Below are 21,341 nucleotides of genomic sequence, written 5' to 3'. Positions count from 1 at the left end.
TCATCGGGGAGACTTCAAATATTGTTACAAAATGTTGGTTGTATCATATTAAACCTACTGCAGGAATCACAAGACAGCATTGACTTGTCCGTAAATAATAGACCTGGAAAGATTCGTTGAATGGGGATAGTGTAGGGATGGTACTTTTTAAGTATTAATGTTTTCGTGACCTTGGACATGTTACTATTTATTAGGGATGTGCGCAATATTTGTTTCCTTTGTTTCCTTCATGCATTCGTTTTGTGTTGACTGTTCAGCTACACTAAATGGATGACAACATTTTAGTAGGAAACGAGAGGTGACACAAAAATGCAAGTCGTGTAGTCATTGTGCTTGCTTTCGTTTTACTTTCATTTCAGTAGCATAATAAGCAGGTACTGATGGAGGGCTGCTTTCCCATTATAGCTGATGTGCAGGCCTGTAGCGAGGGGGTGGTTTTAGGGGTTCAACCCCCCCCCCCGAAATTTTTCATGTTATAAAAAAAATCTGGTTTACTCATGAATTTTAACTGGTTAACTAAATCCCCATGCTAAGTCTATGAGATGCAAAACATTAAAAGTCCCTCCAGGCACTATCTCAAGCAGATATTGACAGGTTTGTAGCGGGGAGGGGTGCGTGCTAGGGGTTCAACCCCCCCCCCCTAAATTTTCAAAACCCCTCCCGAAATTTTTTTCTGGCTACGGCCCTGCTGATGTGTACCAATGACTGTTAATATTAATATTAATATTAATAACAATAGTTACTCTGGTACCCTAAGCTGAGTGTGAGAGAGGTCTGCTTCCCCATGACATCTGATGTGTACCAATGGGCATTAATAATAATATTAATATTAATAACAATAGTTATTCTCTACCAGAAACTACATAGTTTATTTTACAAGGAGCAAAAAAAAAAATTCGAACACAGTCAGGAAGTTGATGACTTTCCCGTCTATCTCTTCTGTAGCAGTTTTTATGGAAAAACCATTTTACAAGTTGCCTCTGGTGGCACAGTGTGTTAAAGCACTGAGCTGCTGAACTTACAGACCGAAAGGTCTCAGGTTCAAATCCCGGGAGTGAAATGAGTGCCCGCTGTTAGCTCCAGCTCCTGCCAACCTAGCAGTTCGAAAACATGCAAATGTGAGTAGATCAATAGGTACCGCTCCAGCGGGAAGGTAACGGCGCTCCATGCAGTCATGCCACATGACCTTGGAGATGTCTATGGACAACGCCGGCTCTTCGGCTTAGAAATCGAGATGAGCACCAACCCCCAGAGTCAGTCACAACTGGACTTAACATCAGGGGAAACCTTTACCTTTACCTTTAGGTAAGGATTGGAAAAAACACTTGGTAGTTTTGGGGTGCAATTTATGTGAAAATTATCCTATTCCGTCTATGCCATGGTCACATATTTTAAATCATAAGTCTGATCTATCCCAGTTTCTATTTGAATCAAAATGATCAGGGCACATTCAACATGTCTGCCTTTTCCTGATTTCTTAATATTTTTGGATGTATTTTTTCTAAAATCCATATTTTACACATTTGTCCCAATATGCAAGATTAGGTGCGTATTTGCGCCAAAAATGTTCATTACAATATTCTGACAAGGATACAGCCTAAAGGATAATGGTTCCAGTACATATATTCAACTGAGAGGTTCAAATTAGGTCAATTTGCTTTAAAACTCATACTAAATATCACAGGAAAAACATAAAATAAGTCTTAAAACCCTAGCTTTCTTTTTAAAAACCATTTTCTAGTGTCAGGAATAAGGTTGCCATACACTCGGTCTTGCTTGGAACCCCTAGATGAGGCACCCCTTGCATTGTTTTAAGCTCTTTTCACTTTTCAACCATGTCGATCATACAACCAGTTATATATATCCTGAGGCAACTATCTCAATCAATTCTCTGTCTTCTGAAACCATGTAGTTGCAGGCACAGTGTGGGCACAAAGTTCTGCAAGTGCTAATGACAACATCTGCACATCATGCAAGCACTTTCCTTATGGTGTTGGTTTAATGTTTACACTGCTACATGCTCTATGTTTTTCAACTGCTACGGGCTATTTGGGCCTGGCAATTACACTTCCACAGTTCCTTCTGAACAGTATCCCACTAAGCCATTCTGGATGAGAAGAAGACCACCTTGTGCCATTTGGTATATCACTGGGTTGGCTGCATCTAACTGGCACATATCAGCCATTCTATCTAGAAAATTGTCATAGAATATATATATGTGTGTGTGTATGTATGTATGAATGAATGAATGAATAAATGACTGAATGAAAGAAAAGGACGAGGCCTCATGAAGATACCAGGAAGTCAAAAACAAAAACACTTTTCTTTCTATTATCTCTATTTTTATTATTTTTCCTTTACTTTGCCTTTCTATTTAATTTAACATTAAATCCTGATAAGTACACTATTTATGTAAACAGTCTCTTGTGAGAATTACAGCTATTTACTTACTCTATAGCACAATAGTAACTTTGTAAACACAGTAGAGTCTCACTTATCCAACATAAATGGGCCAGCAGAACATTGGATAAGTGAATATGTTGGATAATAAGAAGGGATTAAGGAAAAGCCTTTTAAACTTCAATTACATTATGATTTTACAAATTAAGCACCAAAACATCATGTTATACAACAAATTTGACAGAAAATGTATTTCAATACACAACAACAACAATTTATTGATTAGCCAGTTGGCCTTATCAAGCACAGACAAAACAAACATGAAATACAACATACATCTGGTACACTTAAAATTAAAAAAATATATACAGGTATTTGCCAGCTTGGTGCCAATATAGCTTATCCATAGATGTATGCATCAACTATCCTCATCTCCCCTACACTGCACCCCAATCTGATCTATGTATTTCAATACACACTAATGTTATGTAGTAATCACTGTATTTACGAATTTAGCACCAAAATATCACAATGTATTGAAAACATTGACTACAAAAACATTGAGTACTAAAAGGCAGACTGTGTTGGATAATCCAGAATGTTGGATAAACAAATGTTGAACAAGTGAGACTCTATTGTACTAAATACTATTTTATGTATATATAACGGTTACTTCAGATTTCTTTGCTATTCTATCATTTCGTTTTCTTATTCATATCTATAAATCTATCTATATTTTATCAATGTAATGAAAAATCTTAATTAAGAATATTGCCATAGAATAGAAAATTGCCATAGAATGCGGAAATAACTTTTCCGTTTAAATCAACCATCTGCAAATTTTACAAGGAATAAGACCCAAATTGTTACTAGTATGTAGTTGAGAATGGTGTAGGTTTCAAAGTCTTTCTTGTAGAGGGAATAGCATTTCTAGAATTACTCAATGCTTTTTCTTTCTTCTTTTTTTAGAAAAAAAATATTAAGGAATTGCATTTCTGCTCTAGGTCAGTGGTTCCCAATCCTGAGTCTTAAAATGCTGAAATGCAATTTTAGCAATCCCTCACTGCTGTCCTTGCAGGCTGGGACTTTTGACAGTTGATGCCTAGTTTTTGTGAGAGACAGTTTCCAAAACCACTGTCCTAAATGCCATGAGATCTACTGTTTGGGAAGGTGCAAAATGGGGGCAGGGGGACCCTTTTAGTTCAAAATATCATCAGCTTCTTCTTGAATTTCTCCCTATTTTTGTATAAGCTGTAGAAACCTGAATTATAACCAGAAAGACCATAAGGAAAAAGAATTATATCTTGGTGGCATGAGCTCGTGGCTTTAAGAAATCATTTTTATTTCCACTTTCCACATACAGAACTCCTGTACAACTTTTAAAAGAGCATTTAAAACTCTTTAAGGAAGCCATTCATTTCTGAGTAGCTCTCCTGCATGCCATAAATTTTGAAGAGATCTAATGAAAAGCCAATATTTAATACAAGACAAAAAGTTATTTCACTCATTCTCCGATGCCTTCATTTGTCATTATGGCAGCAACATTATCAAATGTTCATATTAAATATTGTACGTATTTATTGTGAGTAATGGGTGGAACAGGTTGCCATGTTTATGATTGCTGCACAGAAAAACAACCTTGCATTCTCTCTCTTTGCCACAATTCTTCTTTGACAGAAGTTGTGTGCTTTGGTTTCCAAGTACTATATTGGATAAATTTTTGTGAGGTTGTCCTATAATCAGAAAGTTGAAGTCTAACCCCATTCTGACATGCGAGAAGACAAAAGTAAGACACAAAGCGCTCTCAACAAATGGCTATCCAGTCTCCTTCTTTCGATGTTCTTTTCCTTATGTTGGTCCCCATTTTGAACTAGTTTTTCTTTCTTGGTACCAAAGAGCAGGACAGATAAGAGAAAGAAAGTTTTTTAAAATGGAGCCAAGGGGACAGTTGGATAAGCTACTGAGCATATATGTTTTTTAGGGCAATGGTATTTCAAAGCCATTTAGAGACAATGCTCTGATTCAGAACTTTTAATTCCTGTTTAGAGGCGAGGGACAAAACAATGATGTGTACTGGACCCCATCGAGTTAATGTCCTGTACATTATTGATGTCTGTCCTTTTACAAGGGAAATCTCAATCTCCAAAATAAAAAGGGCACGAAGAATTGCTGGGTTTTATTGTTTAGTCAAGTGCTACTTCAAAGCACTAAGATGAAAACTTAGAATAAACTGGGGGATTTAAATCCTGTATGATCTTTCCACTTGTTGGATTGTTTGAAAGGTCTAGTTTTGCTGACCTCCAGTGGATGAGGCCAAGATGGAAGGCAAAATGATGACATTATGATGGGCATTTTGGGCAAACTCTGTGGGCTCTAAGAGTCTGCTGTATCATTACAGCTTCCTGTCTTTTCACATTGTGTCTCATGTATGTAGGCTCTAGAGCAGTGGTTCTCAACCTGGGGTCCCCAGATGTTTTTGGCCTTCAACTCCCAGAAATCCTAACAGTTGGTAAACTGGCTGGGGTTTCTGGGAGTTGTAGGCCAAAAACGTCTGGGGACCCCAGGTTGAGAACCACTGCTGTAGATCAGTGCAGGCTGTGATTAGTTAGTTATCATGTTGCACCTGGAGTCCCTGATGGCACAATGGGCTAAACTCTTGTGCCGGCAAGACTGATGACCAAAAGGTCGGTGGTTTGAATCCAGGGATCGAGGTGAGCTCCTCTCTGTCAGCTCCAGCTTCTCACGTGGAGACATGAGAGAAGCCTCCCACAGGATGGTAAAACATCAAACATCTGGGCGTCCCCTGGGCAACATCCTTGCAGACAGCCAATTCTCTCACACCAGAAGCAACTTGCAGTCTCTAGTCACTCCTGAGATGAAAAAGAAAGTTAGATCTGGTAGGAATGCTGCTTCCTTGAAATGTTTTATGCAGATGTTGTTTATTCCATCCACTCTGCACTCAGGCAGGAAGATCCTTGGGAATGATTGGCTAAGCAAGTTGCTACTTTTTATAGTTAGTCTTTGGTCATGTCTTGCAGGGGTTACAGGGGTTGGAGCTCACAGTAACACCCATGGGCACTGAGTGAAAAACAGATGTCTGTATATGCTCCTCAGATTTTGGTTTCTAGGAGTGAAAATGAACTGTCCCAGAACACATGCCTTCACTGAGTTTTGGGGTCAGAGGAAAAAGATTCCTTAGGAAAGGATTTAATATCTGAGGGCAAGTTTTGTACCAGTAATTTACTAAGAATTACCAGTAATTTACTTAGAAGCATTAATTTACTTCTAAGTAGAGCTGGGGAGCCTCCGGTGGCTCAGTGCGTTAAAGTGCTGAGCTGCTGAACTTGCAGACCGAAAGGTCCCAGGTTCAAATCCCGGGAGCGGAGTGAGCGCCTGCTGTTAGCTCCAGCTTCTGCCAACCTAACAGTTCAAAAACATGCCAATGTGAGTAGATCAATAGGTACCGCTCCGGCGGGAAGGTAAGGGCGTTCCATGCAGTCATGCCGGCCACATGACCTTGGAGGTGTCTACGAACAACGCCGGCTCTTCGGCTTAGAAATGGAGATGAGCACCAACCCCCAGAGTCGGACACAACTGGACAACGTCAGGGGAAACCTTTACCTTTACCTTAAGTAGAGCTGGAAAGAATGTTCAAATAGAGGGAGGGAAGGAGGAAAATGAGACTTTTCAGGGGGGAAAGAATCCTGCTGAAACCCTTAAATGGCCATATTAGGGAAAGAAAAAGTGCCAAGCAAGGATCACCATCTTTGGCTATGACAAAACATAGTTAGAAACAGTGATCCACACCTAGCTGTTCCCAAACAGCCTCCTGGTTACTACATGGCTTTGTTGGTTGGTTGGACGGTCAGGCAGGGGCAATTGTTATTTATAGCCTGCATATGTTGATTCACATCCTCTGGACTTTTTCCAGATGCTTAAGATATATACTGGCTATTGGAATATAATTGATGATTCTTGGCGGCACCTCCCCAAAACCTCTATATCAACATATCATGTGGGGCTGGAAAAAATTGTACCTGTAAAGGAATTCTTTCAAGTTTTTGGAGATGGTCCTAGTACTGCAATATAAAAGAGCGGTGTTGATTTCAATTGTCCACTAATGTTTACTGGCTATTTTAATTGTTGTATCCATGACGTTTCATGACCCGGGGAAAAGTGAGGATGCCAAGCACTATGCAAAAGTTAGAATTTTCTCATTAATGTAGGAAGAAAATGAAATGTGGGTGGATGAGACAAATAAAAATAGACCTACAGTCTTAGAGAATGAGATATTAAAATGTCATCCTTGTTTGATGCCAGAAGATATCAAAGGTCTCTGGGATTTCTTGCTGCAACTGACTAACAAACCTGCCCTTTTCAAATTGTTGGAATTTTTAACGGCGGTATGGTTGACATCTGTGATAATATGCAGTCAGGTTTGTGTTGCAACTACAGTCTTCTACAAAAGAGTCAGCAGATGCTCAAATCATGGGAAAAGGACAAGAGTCTTGAACGCAACTGACAAGCCCCAAACTCTGTCTCAGGTTTAATCCAAATTATTCCCTGTTTTATTTGTAAGAAGTGTGGCTAAGAAGGAGATCACAAAATCTGAGAAATCAAAGGCAGTTTCCTTATTTGAGTATTGACTAGATTGGGGTTGTTGTATGTCTTTTGGGCTGTATGGCCATGTTCCAGAAGTATTCTCTCCTGATGTTTCACCCACATCTATGGCAGGTATCCTCAGAGGTTGTGAGGTATGGAGAAACTCAGCAAGGAAGGTTTATATATATCTGTGGAAGGTCCAGGGTGAGAGAAGAACTCTTGTCAGTTGGAGGTCACTGTGAATGTTGTAGTTAATCACCTTAATTAGCAGTGAATAGCTTCATCTCCTGGTTTCTTCCTGCCTGGGGGCATTCTTTGTCCAGATAGTTGCCCCTGGTTGATGCATGTCTGGAACTCCTCTGTTTTCAGAGTGTTGCTTCTTATTTACTGTTCTGATTTTTGAGGGTTTTTTTAAAAAAAAATGTCAGGAGAGAATACAGTAGAGTCTCACATATCCAAGCTAAATAGGCCGGCAGAAGCTTGGATAAGAGAATATGTTGGATAATAAGAAGGGATTAAGGAAAAGCCTGTTAAACATCAAATTAGGTTATGATTTTACAAATTAAGCTCCAAAACATCATGTGTGGAGAAGTCATAGTTATTATGTTTAACAGTTAAAAGTATGTATTTGTGTTTAGTTGACACAGTAGCTAAAACAGAAGCCATCTTGTTTCAATCCACAGTAGTGCTGTTACCAAGGAGACGGAGCAGGCTAGCTCACAAGAGGGAGAAGTGGGCGGAGCCAAGAAAAGGAAAAAGAGGGAGTTAAAAAAAAAAGAAACCAGGGAGTGCGTGGCGGGAGGCTTTTCAGTCAAGAAGGGCTGAGGAGACAGGCCTGGCCAAAATCTTTAGTCAAGACAGACTAAAGGGAGCCTAGTCAAGATCTATAGTTGGGAAGGACTAGTGATCAGGAATTTGATAGGTAGTAGATCAAATTAAAGGCTTTTATTGTAGTTGGGACATTGTTCACTAAGGAGCTCCGCTGAGGTTAAAGTTCACTACAATTTATATCATCAGTAGGAGAGTGAGAGTGGAATTACACCAGAGACTACTGGTGTGGTGGTTATAAGAGTTATTAAACCACTTGTTTATCTAAAGTTCCATAAGTAAATCATTCAACCTGCAACCATAAGCTTTGTACGCAATAAACTTGTTGTTCTTTGCTAACAACTGACTCATTACATCTCATCTGCATCTGTGGAGCCAAATTTCATCGGTGATAATTCAAAAGCCTCACGTTGGTGGCAGTTACCTTAATAAATCACCTTGGGATTGGAGAAGAGTAATAGTCACAGTTACCTCAGAAAGGGAACAACAACACAGAAATCCCTAACTACAGAGACAGAGGCTGGGATCTTGAAATAAAGATCACCCCCTGTAATCCTTCCCCTCATATAAAGGTGATATATATATAATCTAGAGGGATTAAAAGATTCAAAAATCCCCTCAGTAGTGGAAACAGCATTTACAATTTGCTTTGACACCATTACAATTGGCTTGAGTCTTACCAATTGGCTTTAGCACCATCACAATTGCTGGCAGCGTCGGGATTGAGTCTTTGTAATTAGATTAAACCATCCCAATTGAAGTAACGTCTGTGTTACTTCAATTGTAACAACAGATTTGACAGAAAAAGTAATTCAATACGCAGTAATGTTATGTTGTAATGACTGTATTTACGAATTTAGCACCAAAATATCACAATATATAGTTTTAATTGATTATATGTACTGTTTTTGTTTTATTATTATGTTCTTGGCATAAAATGTTGCCAACTGTTGTAAGCCGCCCTGAGCTCCCCCGGGTGAGAAGGGTGGGGTATAAATGCTGGAAATAAATAAATAAATATATTGAAAACATTGACTACAAAAATGCCTTGGATAATCCAGAAGCTTGGATAAGCGAGGCTTGGATAAGTGAGACTCTACTGTACTTCTGGAACATGGCCATACAGCCCAGAAAACATACAACAACCCCGTGATCCCGGCCATGAAAGCCTTCGACAACAAATTGACTAGATTGTTTATTTTTTCCCACATCACAGACTGTTTTTTTTTTTTTTTGCTGTTCTTCTGCAGTGATGCTAATGTGTGGCTCCTCTTTCTTTTCCTCTCCCCTTTTTCTCTCTCTTTCCCTCTAGGTCCCTCACCATATGAAAACCTTGCCCTATTATGGCTATGACCAACCGGTGATTGGATACTGCCAGGCCCACAAACCCCTCCATGTAAATAAGGGATATGACACTATCTCTCGGGACCAGGCTGAAACCAACGTGGAGCGGAGTCGAGACCACAGCTTCATTGCTACCATTGCACGTTCAGCTGCTCCAGCTATATACATTGAGAGAATACCAAACTGATGGAATGCCGTTCCAGAGAGTTCAGAAGGGTAAACGGGAGGGTTCCTTTTTCTGGGGAGGGGGGACCTTTGGTTCAAGAGGAGCAAGGAACAAGAAGAGTAACCATTCCAGTTCCCACTGTTTCAACTCCAGCTCACAGGGAAACGGAGACAGTTACAAACTGAATTTCTACAGTGATCCTCAAGCAATCTGTGACGTTGCTCATGAACTGGAGAACTTCAAAACGTTCTTTGGCTTTAAACTGTTGAACAAACTTCTTGGTGTAAATATCAGAAAGATTGTTGGGTTCTTATACAAAAAAAAGCATTAGATTTCACTCTAGCAACATAAAGGATGGATTAAACGTTCTGTTTGTATATTTGATTTTTCTACATTGCACCATTCCTTTGAAGGAGAACCACAGATACCAATTAAAGGAATGTGTACATGGGGGGTGGTATCCAAACATAGAATGAAAATATGCGATAACCTTTTGTTATTATGTGTTTATTACTCTTAAAGGTTTCTTTAAAATTTAGTTGTCCTTATCAAGGTGGGGAGAACATATCAAGCCAGGGTCTTCTCTAAAAAAAATATTTTGTTGAAGGAAGAAAAAAATTAATTCCAAACCGAGTTTTAAAGACTTACATTGAATCAAAATGACATCGGCAATACCTACAAAAGAACCAAGAGGCCAAAATAGGTAAATCTTGGGGCGCACAGCCATTTAAAACATGTGTTGTACATTATTGGAGAAGATATGACTTTTGATATTTTTTTCCATTTTGCATCATTGTTGATCCTCAAATTATATTTGGGGCATTTTAAAAAGGGAATGGTTATTGATGAAATCAGAGTTCTCACATGAACAGAAGAATAGTGCAAAATGGAAGCAAAGACTATTTGGATTGTCAACATTTCCATTGTATACTCAAAATTGGTGGAAATTGTTAAGATGGGCTGAACAAAAAAAGAGTATCTTGGTGAACTTTGGGTGCTTGTGTGATTATTTTTTTAAAAGTAAAACACAGAAGGATGTATTTGATTTATTGATTTTTAATTAATTATTCTGATCAGTTAGCATTTGTGTAGTTTTTATCTCTACAATGACAAAAATGGTTTGGGAAGTAATAAATATATTATTTTGTGGCTGGAATGCTGCAGTCCAACTAAAAAAACTGAATGTTTTTTCCCCCCTCTGTTGTTTTATACAGTAATAACGACAATCGACTAGTTTCTGGTGGACATGGAGGCTTCTACAAATTAAAAATGTGACAATGTTTTAAGACCTCATGGATATAATCCAAGTAATGTGAAACACCACTGCTTGTATTTTTTAAGCTTAGCGGATACAATGACTTAACTACTGGTATTAGTGTTTGGATTACAAAGGTTGCTGCTATACAATAGAAATAACTGCAGGTAATGACATGACTATAATCTAAGAAATTAATACATAGTGCAATTGTAATAAAGGAATTAAGGGAGGAGGGGACACACAAATGGGTGAATGCATCCAAAACAACTGCCTTAGTCTGATGTCCTGGATAAGTCATCCTAGATATGGCCCCACACTCTTATGAAAATGTCTGCAGGTCCAACTGCCATAAATGAACAAGCTGAACACCCGGATTTAGAGAAAGGCAAACCCAGAAGGATTTCTTATTCATGAGTTGAATGATGACTGAATAATCCCTTGTATAATGTGTACACTGTACTTGGGGAAGCCATTCACAAACTGATCTCAATGGACTGCTCTTAGGAGTTTTTAGCTTGAGTCAAGTCTGCAGTTATTTTCCTCTTCTAGGCTGTGGCCTCCCACATGGGAAGTTTATGAACCGAGGACTTTGCCAATGACCTCAGTATAATAATCACCCATCCCAGCTTCCAATTATGTGTTTCCTCTGCCAGGGGAATGTTTGAAAGCAGTAATTAGCTAATTGTTTTTACAGATATATGCATGACAGTGAAAATTTGCATTACGTTACAAGAGGCACTGGATGTTGGAGACCAATGGAAGAAGTTCAGCCTTTTCTACAACTTGACAAACCAGATATTTTTTAAATTGGGGATTGGAACTGGTATGAGATTCAGCTGCTATCTGCCATGTTAACAGGAGACTATGTTACAAAGCTGGTGTAAACAACTTTCTCAGCCTGGAAAACTCACAGCAACCCAACTTACTCAGCCCTCTTCAATCTGAAATGGCCATGGCTGTTTCTCTCTCATTTATTTTTTTATTCAAATGTTCTCAATAATTTCAAGTACTTGATATATTCTGCCCTTGTTGTCACTGTCCACTTTAATATTGGATCTTTGGCTTATAACATTTTATTATTAATAAATCAAAACTATATTTGTCTCTTTCCATTGTTCAACATTCTTCTCATTCCAAAGAATCAAGTTAAGGTAATAACCGTGTTTCCCCAAAACATTTATAGTAAACAGCAGATAGACCATCTAGCTCAGGTGCTTTGCCAGTATTCATCTTCTTAATCACTTCAAATATTTCTCTTACAGGGACATTCAGTATCAATTCTGTGAATTTGAAATCACAGGTAAATTCTGTCTATTTAATGTTTTTTTAACATTACCAACAAAATACATAAAGAAGTACGGTATCTTGCTTTCCCTCTCACATGTCTTTAAGATTAATTTCTTCTCATTTATCAATATATATGCCAGCATATGACATTTTATTTCTCAATCTAGCTGTCTTTGTAAAATCTTTGGTTAATTGCAAAAAACTTCTTTAATTCTTCTTTTCTGATTTTTTTGGTCCTGTGTTCTATTGTATAAAACATTATTTCATGAAGACCTTAGTTCCATCACATTCCATATCATGTAAAGGTATCTCATGTCATATCTTTATATATTGTGTAAAGATATAGCATGCAAGGACCTGAAACATCTGTCATCACTTAAGCAAGCCTTTCAAACTTTAAGGCAAGAATTCTGATTTGTATCTTTCTGGATCCTATTCCATTGCACTACACTCCCACTCCCAAAATTGGATGAATACGTTTTGTTTCATGAGGCCTATCTAAACAAAAGTGGTGTTATATTCATGAATGCTCATGCTACAATAAACACCAGTTAATCTGAAAAGTGCTGCTACATTCTTTTATTCTTTCATCCCTCTCCATCCCTTTCTTTCACCAAAATTGTTTTTGTAATCCGTGTCATTCCACGAGATCACCAATAATTCATTTGTAGACACCTGTTCATTTCTGGGGAGTCTCCCTTCCTCCACTTTGTGTTTTTGATCCCCCGTCAACTGCTCTAGGAACAAAACAAAAAAACCCAGGTTGCTAAACCTGCCAAAATTGTCCCTAGATCTGCCAATTTCTCAGTTTCTTGATCCTCTTAAACCAATGTCAACATCTTGCAGTATCTCCAGAGCCTCACCTCTTTCTGGTTTAGACTTTCTGGGTTTTTCTGGTTGCATGATTGTCTCAAACATTTCATAAATATTGTTAGTTTCCACTGAAAGCTCCATCCCTTTACTGGTGGAGCTTCTTTCCTCACTAAAGGGACAGTATCTTAAGAAAAATCACCACCAGGATTGGTATAAAGCCAGCAATAAAGCCTGGAAAAGTATCCTAAGATTGTTCTGTCAAGGATTTCAGTTTTCAAAATGATAGGCTTCCCAACTGTGGAACATCATCATGACTTATGAGAAGTTATGACAATCTTAGTCAAGCCTTCTGTTGCATCTCCTTGGGCAGTTCTCAAGTTCAAAGAGCAGAAGAAGAGTCAATTTTCTGAGGTATAGTAACATGAAGCTGCTTGGATATTTATTAGACACGTCCGTTATCATTATTGTATAGATAGTGACATTTGCAAATAACTTGGTGGGTTGTTGATAGCAGTAGATGTGAGATAAATTGTCAGCAAACATTTATAAAGCCTTTATGAGACACACAAACATTTTAGAATGATTTATAAAGTAGGCCTCCAAAGTGGCAAAGCTGTGGCGGGTTACATATAAATCCCTCAGTAAATATTTTCTCTGCATCAATGGTGCTGATATTAATTAGTTAACAATTTATCTGCAAATGCTTGCTGGGTGATTTACAGGTCCCCATCCTAGGGCTTTGAAATACGATGCAGTTTATGTATGTTTCCCAATAACATTTCTGACTTTTATTTCTCATTAGGTCTACGCAGAAAAAAAAATCCTGGAAAAGACATCAACACTCAGCGTGCATGTGGCCTCAGGGAAATACAACTCTTACCCAGATGCTCAGCATACCCGTATACACAAATGTCAGTGTACCTCTTTCTCGGTTCTATGGAGCCCACCATGATTGAATATTGTAACTACAGTCACAAATTAAGCCACAGTACATATATTTAACAATACAACAAATGTATAATAAAGGTAAAGGTTTCCCCTGACGTTAAGTCCAGTCGTGTCCGACTCTGGGGGTTGGTGCTCATCTCCATTTCTAAGCCGAAGAGCCGGTGTTGTCCATAGACACCTCCAAGGTCATGTGGCCGGCATGACTGCATGGATCATGGATTAAATTGATCACACATGCATTGTTCCAAAAGTTCTACACATTCAGTGAGTAATTAAGAAAACCACATATTTTACTCTTAGAGATAGTGATTATTGTTTATTTTCTGTATTATTTGTATTATATGCTTTAATATTTTACATTTCTTAAAAATCATAGGATGTTTCGCTGAGACATTTTCATTTCTAAGTCAAACCTTTTGTGGTGATTACCAAATAGGCCTTGCTATGGAATCCTGGGAGTTGTAGTTTGGTGAGGTATCAGCACTCTTTGGCAGAGAAAGCTAAAGACCTTGTAAAACCACAACTCCTATGATTTCCAATTATTTATTTATTTACAACATTTTACCCCGCCTTTCTCACCCGAGGGGACTCAATCTTACAACACCCGGCAAGATTAAATGCCAAACAATCAATAAAATTAACAACACATTTAAAACCATTAACAGTAATCAGTAAAAATACATTATACAAACATTAAAAAGCATTAAAAACATATAAATTACTTAATTCCATTCTTCCATTCTTACCTATTTGTTACTTAAAACACACACATTTACACACCCCTCTCATAGTCGTTTGCTACTGACAACAATATTAAGGAATTTCTTTTTTATCTTGAAAGAAGTACCCATTTTCATTCTAAAGACCTTGTCAAGAACAGAACGCTGTATAAAGGACACTTCCTTTATATTTCATTTCCAATGAAATATTAAATGTAATAGACTGTTTTGAATTGATTATCATGGGACACTGGTGCTGTGATCTATGAGGCTCTGATATTCACGAGCCTTTGAGTTGTTCACTTCTTTATGTAGTAAACAAGCCTATGTCTATCCTAACTGGACTGTTTCAAAAAGCAATTGTGTGAAGTCATGATAGTGATGTTTGAGACTATGATCAATGAGTGACATTTTGATTCCTCCTGGCAATAGCCACCAAATGATGTTGCTACTGAGAGGCGAGGATGAAATGTACAAGTCATGTCAGATGTCAGAGCTTGAGAAATGATCCTGACCATTGAGAACAGCAAAAAGGGTTCAAGGTGTAACAACCACTTGTTTCTTTATAAGCTGCGCATCATATGTCCAAGCACAAGAGTGATGAACCTGATGAAGCTGGACAGATTGGTCAACCTGGCTGTGCATTTTAATATAATAAAGTTGGAGATTTCTGTACAGTTGGGAAGGTGAGCCTGGGATTTCAGTCTTCAAATCACTTGCAGCAGAGACAACAACGATATTGCCCTTGTATCATGTGACATTCCTGCACCCTTGCCACTATCTCATACCATTCCTGACAACAAAGGGATAGTAGCAATTTACCATCAGAGTGACAGGTGACTTTGCATAGTTGCTGGTGTGGTGCCTTGGCTGTGTGAGACCATACTTTCAGGTGGATGATGTAGCTTTGCCTCCCAATGTGCCATTTCCCCTTCTTTGCATTATTATCATAATCATAATCAACATCATCCTCAGATCTATCACTTTAAAAAAATATTTTTGTATTTTGATCCCTTTTTGCAACTTGCAAGATACTGTCTGCTACAATGTTTTTGAAATACGGACAATTTTCTTCACATATCAGTGGGTCTCCTGTCCAAAGCTGAAGGGATCACTCTAATGCTGTCAGCTATTCAGTTCGCAAGTTTCAGGGATGCTGAATGCTTCGTTTGCTCTTGCTGAGAAACCTGAACAAAGGCTCCACATTGTTTGGTGCATCCCCGATTCAATCTGATTTGAAGTGACATCAGCCGCTACAAGTGCTCCATCCATCACTGCTTTCCACAGAACTGTGATAGCTTGGTGAGCTGTAAATTTCTACTCCATAAGTTTGTTATATTTACTCACAATATTTCCCCAAATTACCCTTGGTCATGGTTCTTTTTAAATAAAATAACTTCTTGGTCAGCAAATACATCTATATTGATATTTGATTTAATGCACAGATTTTCAATATTGACAAACACCCAATAAGGAGATTTCTCTATGAGATTTAAAGATTAAAACCATATAATCCCAAATTACAACATGAAAATAAATTCTAAGACTGCATAAATACTAGCAAAGGGGGGCAGAAAAACAGAATTTGAGAACATATCTCCAAAACAGAATCTAAAACATAGTAGAATGTTTTACATAATGAAAAGCCTGGGAAAATGAAACAATCGTTTTTCTAGCATGGGAAATACAGTGTTTCCTCACTACTTCATGATTCACTTTTTGCAGATTCGCTGTTTCGCAGTTTTTCAATAAACTCTAAAAAACTCTTTAAAAATTACAATTTACAACCTAAGGAAGGGAGGAAGGAGAAGCCGAAGGGAGAGAAAAGGAGCCCAAGCGGCAACGGGAGGAGAAGGAGGTGATTTATCAACACATGATTGGTTGATACAAACTTAAAATAGTGTATAACTACTAAAATAATACATAAATATTAAAATATAGCATCCCTACTTCACGGATTTTCACTTATTGTGGGTGGTCCTGGAACCTAATCCCCACAATAAGTGAGGCAAGACTGTACTATAATATAACCATAGACTTGGAATGAGGACTTATAAGGGTCCAACCTCCTTCTCAACACACGATCTCTAACTAGAACATCCTCAAGAAATAGATGCTCAACCTCGCTTTTGAAGAAATCCAGAAATAAGACCTCACTATCCCATTTCCAAATGGTCTGTCAAGATGTTCCTTCCTATTTTCAATAGACACCTGCCCTCCTGTAAAATAAAACCATTAGATTTCGTTACATCTTTTGGGGCAGCAAAGAACAACCCAACATCCTTCTCTTTGTGGCAGATTTTGTGGTATTTAAAGAGAAGAATCATGTCAACCGTCATTCTTCTATTCCCTAAGTTGTTTATGGTCAACTTCTTAGTCGTTCCTCATATGTTTTACAGAAATGTGTGGAAATGGCTAGTAAAGAGGGTTATTGTATGTCTTTCGGGCTGTGTGGCCATGTTCCAGAAGTATTCTCTCCTGACGTTTCGCCCACATCTATGGCAGGCATCCTCAGAGGTTGTGAGGTATGGATAAACTAGGTAAGGAAAGGAAAGAATATATATCTGTGGAGAGTCCAGAGTGTGGCAAGAGTCCTTTGTCACTGGGAAGCCAGCATTAATGTTTCATTTAATCACCCTAATTAGCATTGGAAAGGTTTTGTCTCTTGCCTGGGGAAATCCTTTGTTCAGTCATTAGCTGTCCTCTGCCCTCAGAGTGTTGATGGGAACCAACACTTTCCTTTCCTTACCTAGTTTCTCCATACCTCACAACCTCTGAGGATGCCTGCCATAGATGTGGGCAAAAAATCAGGAGAGAATACTTCTGGAACATGGCCACACAGCTCAAAAGACATACAACAACCCTGTGATCCCAGCCATGAAAGCCTTCGACAACATGGCTAGTAAACAGTTTGTCCAGAAAGAGGAAGCTGGCAATTGGCCTATAATTCTTTCCTGGTCCGGGATTTAATGCTTTTACATCCTCAAGAAGTAATTTACAAACTCATGAACCCAGCTGATCATAATCACTCCCTTCTTATTAAATGTTAATAAGCCATGAAGGTCAAGAGTTAAGCATAGGTGGACCTACCTAGCCAAGCACTTAATCAATTTCTTATTGGCCTCAGCAGTTGAAAATAGAGGTAGGCTGCTTGGTTGTTTGGATTTTATACTATTTCACAGGGATTGAAAAAATATTAGAATGCTTATGGGGGGAAAGAGAAAGGAACTTCAAGGAGAATCCTCCTTAGGCCCCTTTCTTACCCCTCACCCTTAGACTTCCCTTCTAGTAGCAGAGAGTGAACAGGCTCAAAAGAAAAAGGAAAGGGTATTGAAAGGTTACCATCTCTTGATCTCCAGTTGATTTTCCACACACTCTTCCAACATCATGAAGGGCAGATTAACTGTGAAGGCAGTTCTTAGAAAGCTGCATGGAGGTGGGTCAGGAGGTTTCTTCCTAACAAGTCACTGGAGGCTTTCTCCCTATGTGAGACCTCTTTGAAAGCTTCATATATTCCAAATACCTATGGCATTGAGGAGAAAATAGATAAAATGAGTCATTTTCCATTGCACATCTCTGCTCCCTTGGACTTCCATTGCAATAGCTGCAGGACCCTGTTGGTAGTGGTACCTAGATCTCTCTTGATGTTTTGTAAACATTCAATGTAAATTCCCACTCCCAGGGTGGGTGTTGCTCAACCTTGGATGTGTCTTAACTGTAGAATGGATGCAGCTTGACACCACTTTAATTGCCATGGCTCACTGTTATGGAATCACAAGAACTGTAATATGGTGAAGCACTAGCATTCTTTGATGCAGAAGGCTTGAAAAATGACAACTCTTGAGATTCCATATCATGGAAGTTGGAAATTATGTCAAACTGCATTAATTCTACAGTATAGATGTAACCCCTGTCATAAATCAAACTACTTTGTTCACTTATCATGGGTTTATTATAATACTATAATATATTGTATATGCATATAATATTAATAATATTATTTTGTAATACAACATAATACGAATAATACAATATAATAATATTAATTATATATTGTATATTACATATAATATTATTAATAATATTACAATATATAGATATAGTAAAGGTAAAGGTTTCCCCTGACGTTAAGTCTAGTCGTGACCGACTCTGGGGGTTGGTGCTCATCTCCATTTCAAGGCCGAAGAGCCAGCGTTGTCCATAGACATCTCCAAGGTCATATGGCTGGCATGACTGCATGGAACGCTGTTACCTTCCTGCCAGAGCGGTACCTATTGATCTACTCACATCTGCATGTTTTCGAACTGCTAGGTTGGCAGGAGCTGGGGCTATCAGCGGGCGCTCATTCTGCTCCTGGGATTTGAACCCGGGACCTTTTGGTCCTCAGGTTCAGCAGCTCGGCGCTTTAACACACTGTGCCACTTCGCCCCATTGGCTCCTCAGCCAAGCACATACACCAAATGTCTGAACCTGCGGTTCCTCTCGTACTGAGCAGGATTACTATCGCAACAACGCCTCCTCAGTAGGAAGATATAGTACAATATGGTAATTTATTGCCAGTATTGTGCTATGCTAATAATATAATATTGTATATAAATTTAATTTGTAAGCCGCTCCGCCCTTCGGGGTGAGATGGGCAGGATATAAATGTATTAAATAAATAAAATAATAATAAATTTATTATGAAAGTCAGGCTTTGATGCTAAATGGATCAAAGTGAACCAGCGGGATTGAGACCAAAACAACTGGCCGGTGAAACATTCGATGCTTAAATATCTTCTAGACTAATTTGGAAAAACAGCCATTACTGTATTAATATGTAGAGGAAACCATTTATAATGATGCTCGTTTTGAGACATGCCAAATTACTATGAGCTCAGTCTCGGCAGTTGGAAGTGTGCAATAAAAGTATGCAATAAAACATCCATTGTGATGTGGCCTCTGTCTGAGCTTGGCAAAGAAATCTGACGCTTTGGATGGAAGTGGGCAGCACATCACTTTTGGGAAATCTCGGCAAACTCCTCCCCTCCCCACACACAAAGGTTCAGGCTCATTTTGCCTCCAATATTCTTCCTTCTCTTCATTGTTCATCTACTGCAGTAACTTCATAAAGTTAAGGAACAGCAGGTTACCCTATAAAACACTACATGCAATGCAGAATTTTCCCACTGCCAAACACACTGAAATTTCTCAAAAACGTCTTACTAGCTTTCTCCATGTTCTAATTGAGCTCCCAAGAGCCCAGATGGAATTAGCTTTCTGGGCGAACCTGCTTTGAATCATCCTCCAGAAAGGTAAAACTAAATCTAAGTGTTCTTCTATAGAAAATGAGTTCACACTTTTATTTAAAAGTTTGATTGTGGACTGAACAAATTAAGAATGGTTTTATACTGTGTTACTGGCAATTTTAGGACTTGGAATCCGGGGCAGAGAGTTCCACTGCCGAACAGATCTCACAGTCAGGAAGTTCTTCCTGATGTTCAGGTGGAATCTCCTTTCCTGTAGTTTGAAGCCATTGTTCCCTTGCGTCCCTATGACTTCCCCTCACATATTTGTACATGGCTATCATGTCTCCTCTCAGCCTTCTCTTCTGCAGGCTAAACATACCCAGCTCTTTAAGCTGCTCCTCATAGGGCTTGTTCTCCAGACCCTTGATCATTTTAGTTGCCCTCCTCTGGACGCTTTCCAGCTTGTCAACATCTCCCTTCAATTGCGGTGCCCAGAATTAGACTTGGTGATGTGAGAGTTCAGAACTTACAGGTTTCACAAGATTCAAATGTATAACTTGGGTAATATTCCAAATCCAAATCCAAATTTATTTAATGCTTAGACGATAGGTCTTTCGCATGCAAGACAAACAAACAAATACACAAAAGCCAGATCATCAAATACAATATAAACCTTATATAAATAATTAAAACATTAAAATGCTGCAAATATCAATGTCAGGATATGCCCTTCAAATTATACATATGTCATGGATTAGCACCAACATAATTAAAAACAAGATAAAACCAAGTAAGTACAGCATTATTAAAACCCAAGCAGTAAACACCTTGGATATAAAAAACCACTATTAGTTAAAAGCATCTCCAGCACAGTTGACCGCGACATCGGAGATCAGTTTTGCCTGGATTTCCTGAGCAGCCAGGGCAAAAAGGGCAACCTTTTGAGTAACTGCAGGGTTAATGTCGGACAGAAGGTAGAAAATCCTTTCTGACACTGTATTCATTAGGAGGGGATAAAGAATAGGTCCCAGGACTTGGGTAATATTGACTTAATGCAACCTTGAATCACATTAACACATTAACTCTAGAGATTTCCCAAAACTTCATAGTAATTTGCAATCGTGGTTATGTGTGTGAAATATATGCCACTTCCTGAATAGTTGGTTACACCACCATCCCACTGGAGTGGGATGCCATTTCTGGTTTTTTGTTTGTTTGTTTGTTTCGTGTCAGGAGTGACTTTAGAAACTGCAAGTTGCTTCTAGTGTGGGAGAATTGGCTATCTGCAAGGACGTTGCCAAGGGGATGCCTGGATTTTTGATGTTTGCCATCTTGTGGGAAGCTTCTCTCATGTCCCTGCATGGGGAGCTGGAGCTGACAGAGGAAGCTCACCCACTCTGAGATTTGAACCCCCAACCTATCAGTCAGCAGTCCTACCGACACAAGGGTTTAACGCATTGTGCCAGTGGGGGCTTCTGTCATTTGTGGTGCCATTGTGGAACTATTGATTACTCAGCATTTGGAGTAACAATATCCAAAATGTCAAAGCAATTGGAAAAGGGGGGGGGGAGCAGGGATTAATTCTTCCTTCCACCTCTCCAATGTTGTATAGTTGCTCTGGACAAAATCACTCCAGGTGCCATTTCTGTGCATGTTGGGTCACTGAAAATGACACATTTCGGAGAGCAAGGCAAGAGTCATGGGTGTGTGCTGCTGAACTGATTCCAACACCATTTGACCATGCAAAA

At 38.8% G+C, this 21,341-nt stretch overlaps 1 protein-coding gene across 3 annotated transcripts in view; it reads left to right on the top strand.

Moving 5' to 3' along the window:
- Positions 1–11,708, top strand: part of lrrtm4 (leucine rich repeat transmembrane neuronal 4) — a 383,009-nt gene extending 371,301 nt beyond the window's left edge. For 2 of the 3 annotated variants that reach the window (XM_062961264.1, XM_062961263.1), the window contains one exon: positions 9,143–11,708. In XM_062961264.1, the coding sequence (XP_062817334.1) occupies positions 9,143–9,361 (219 nt within the window). In that variant the 3' untranslated portion in view covers positions 9,362–11,708. The remainder of the gene's footprint in view (positions 1–9,142) is intronic. The other variant, XM_062961266.1, reaches the window with a different exon arrangement.
- Positions 11,709–21,341: the final 9,633 nt, after the last annotated feature.

Source organism: Anolis carolinensis, unplaced genomic scaffold (genome assembly GCF_035594765.1).
Source record: "Anolis carolinensis isolate JA03-04 unplaced genomic scaffold, rAnoCar3.1.pri scaffold_8, whole genome shotgun sequence".
NCBI lineage: Eukaryota > Metazoa > Chordata > Lepidosauria > Squamata > Dactyloidae > Anolis > Anolis carolinensis.
The sequence above is the reverse complement of the archived record's forward strand: the minus strand, read 5'-3'. Positions and strand labels throughout refer to the sequence as shown.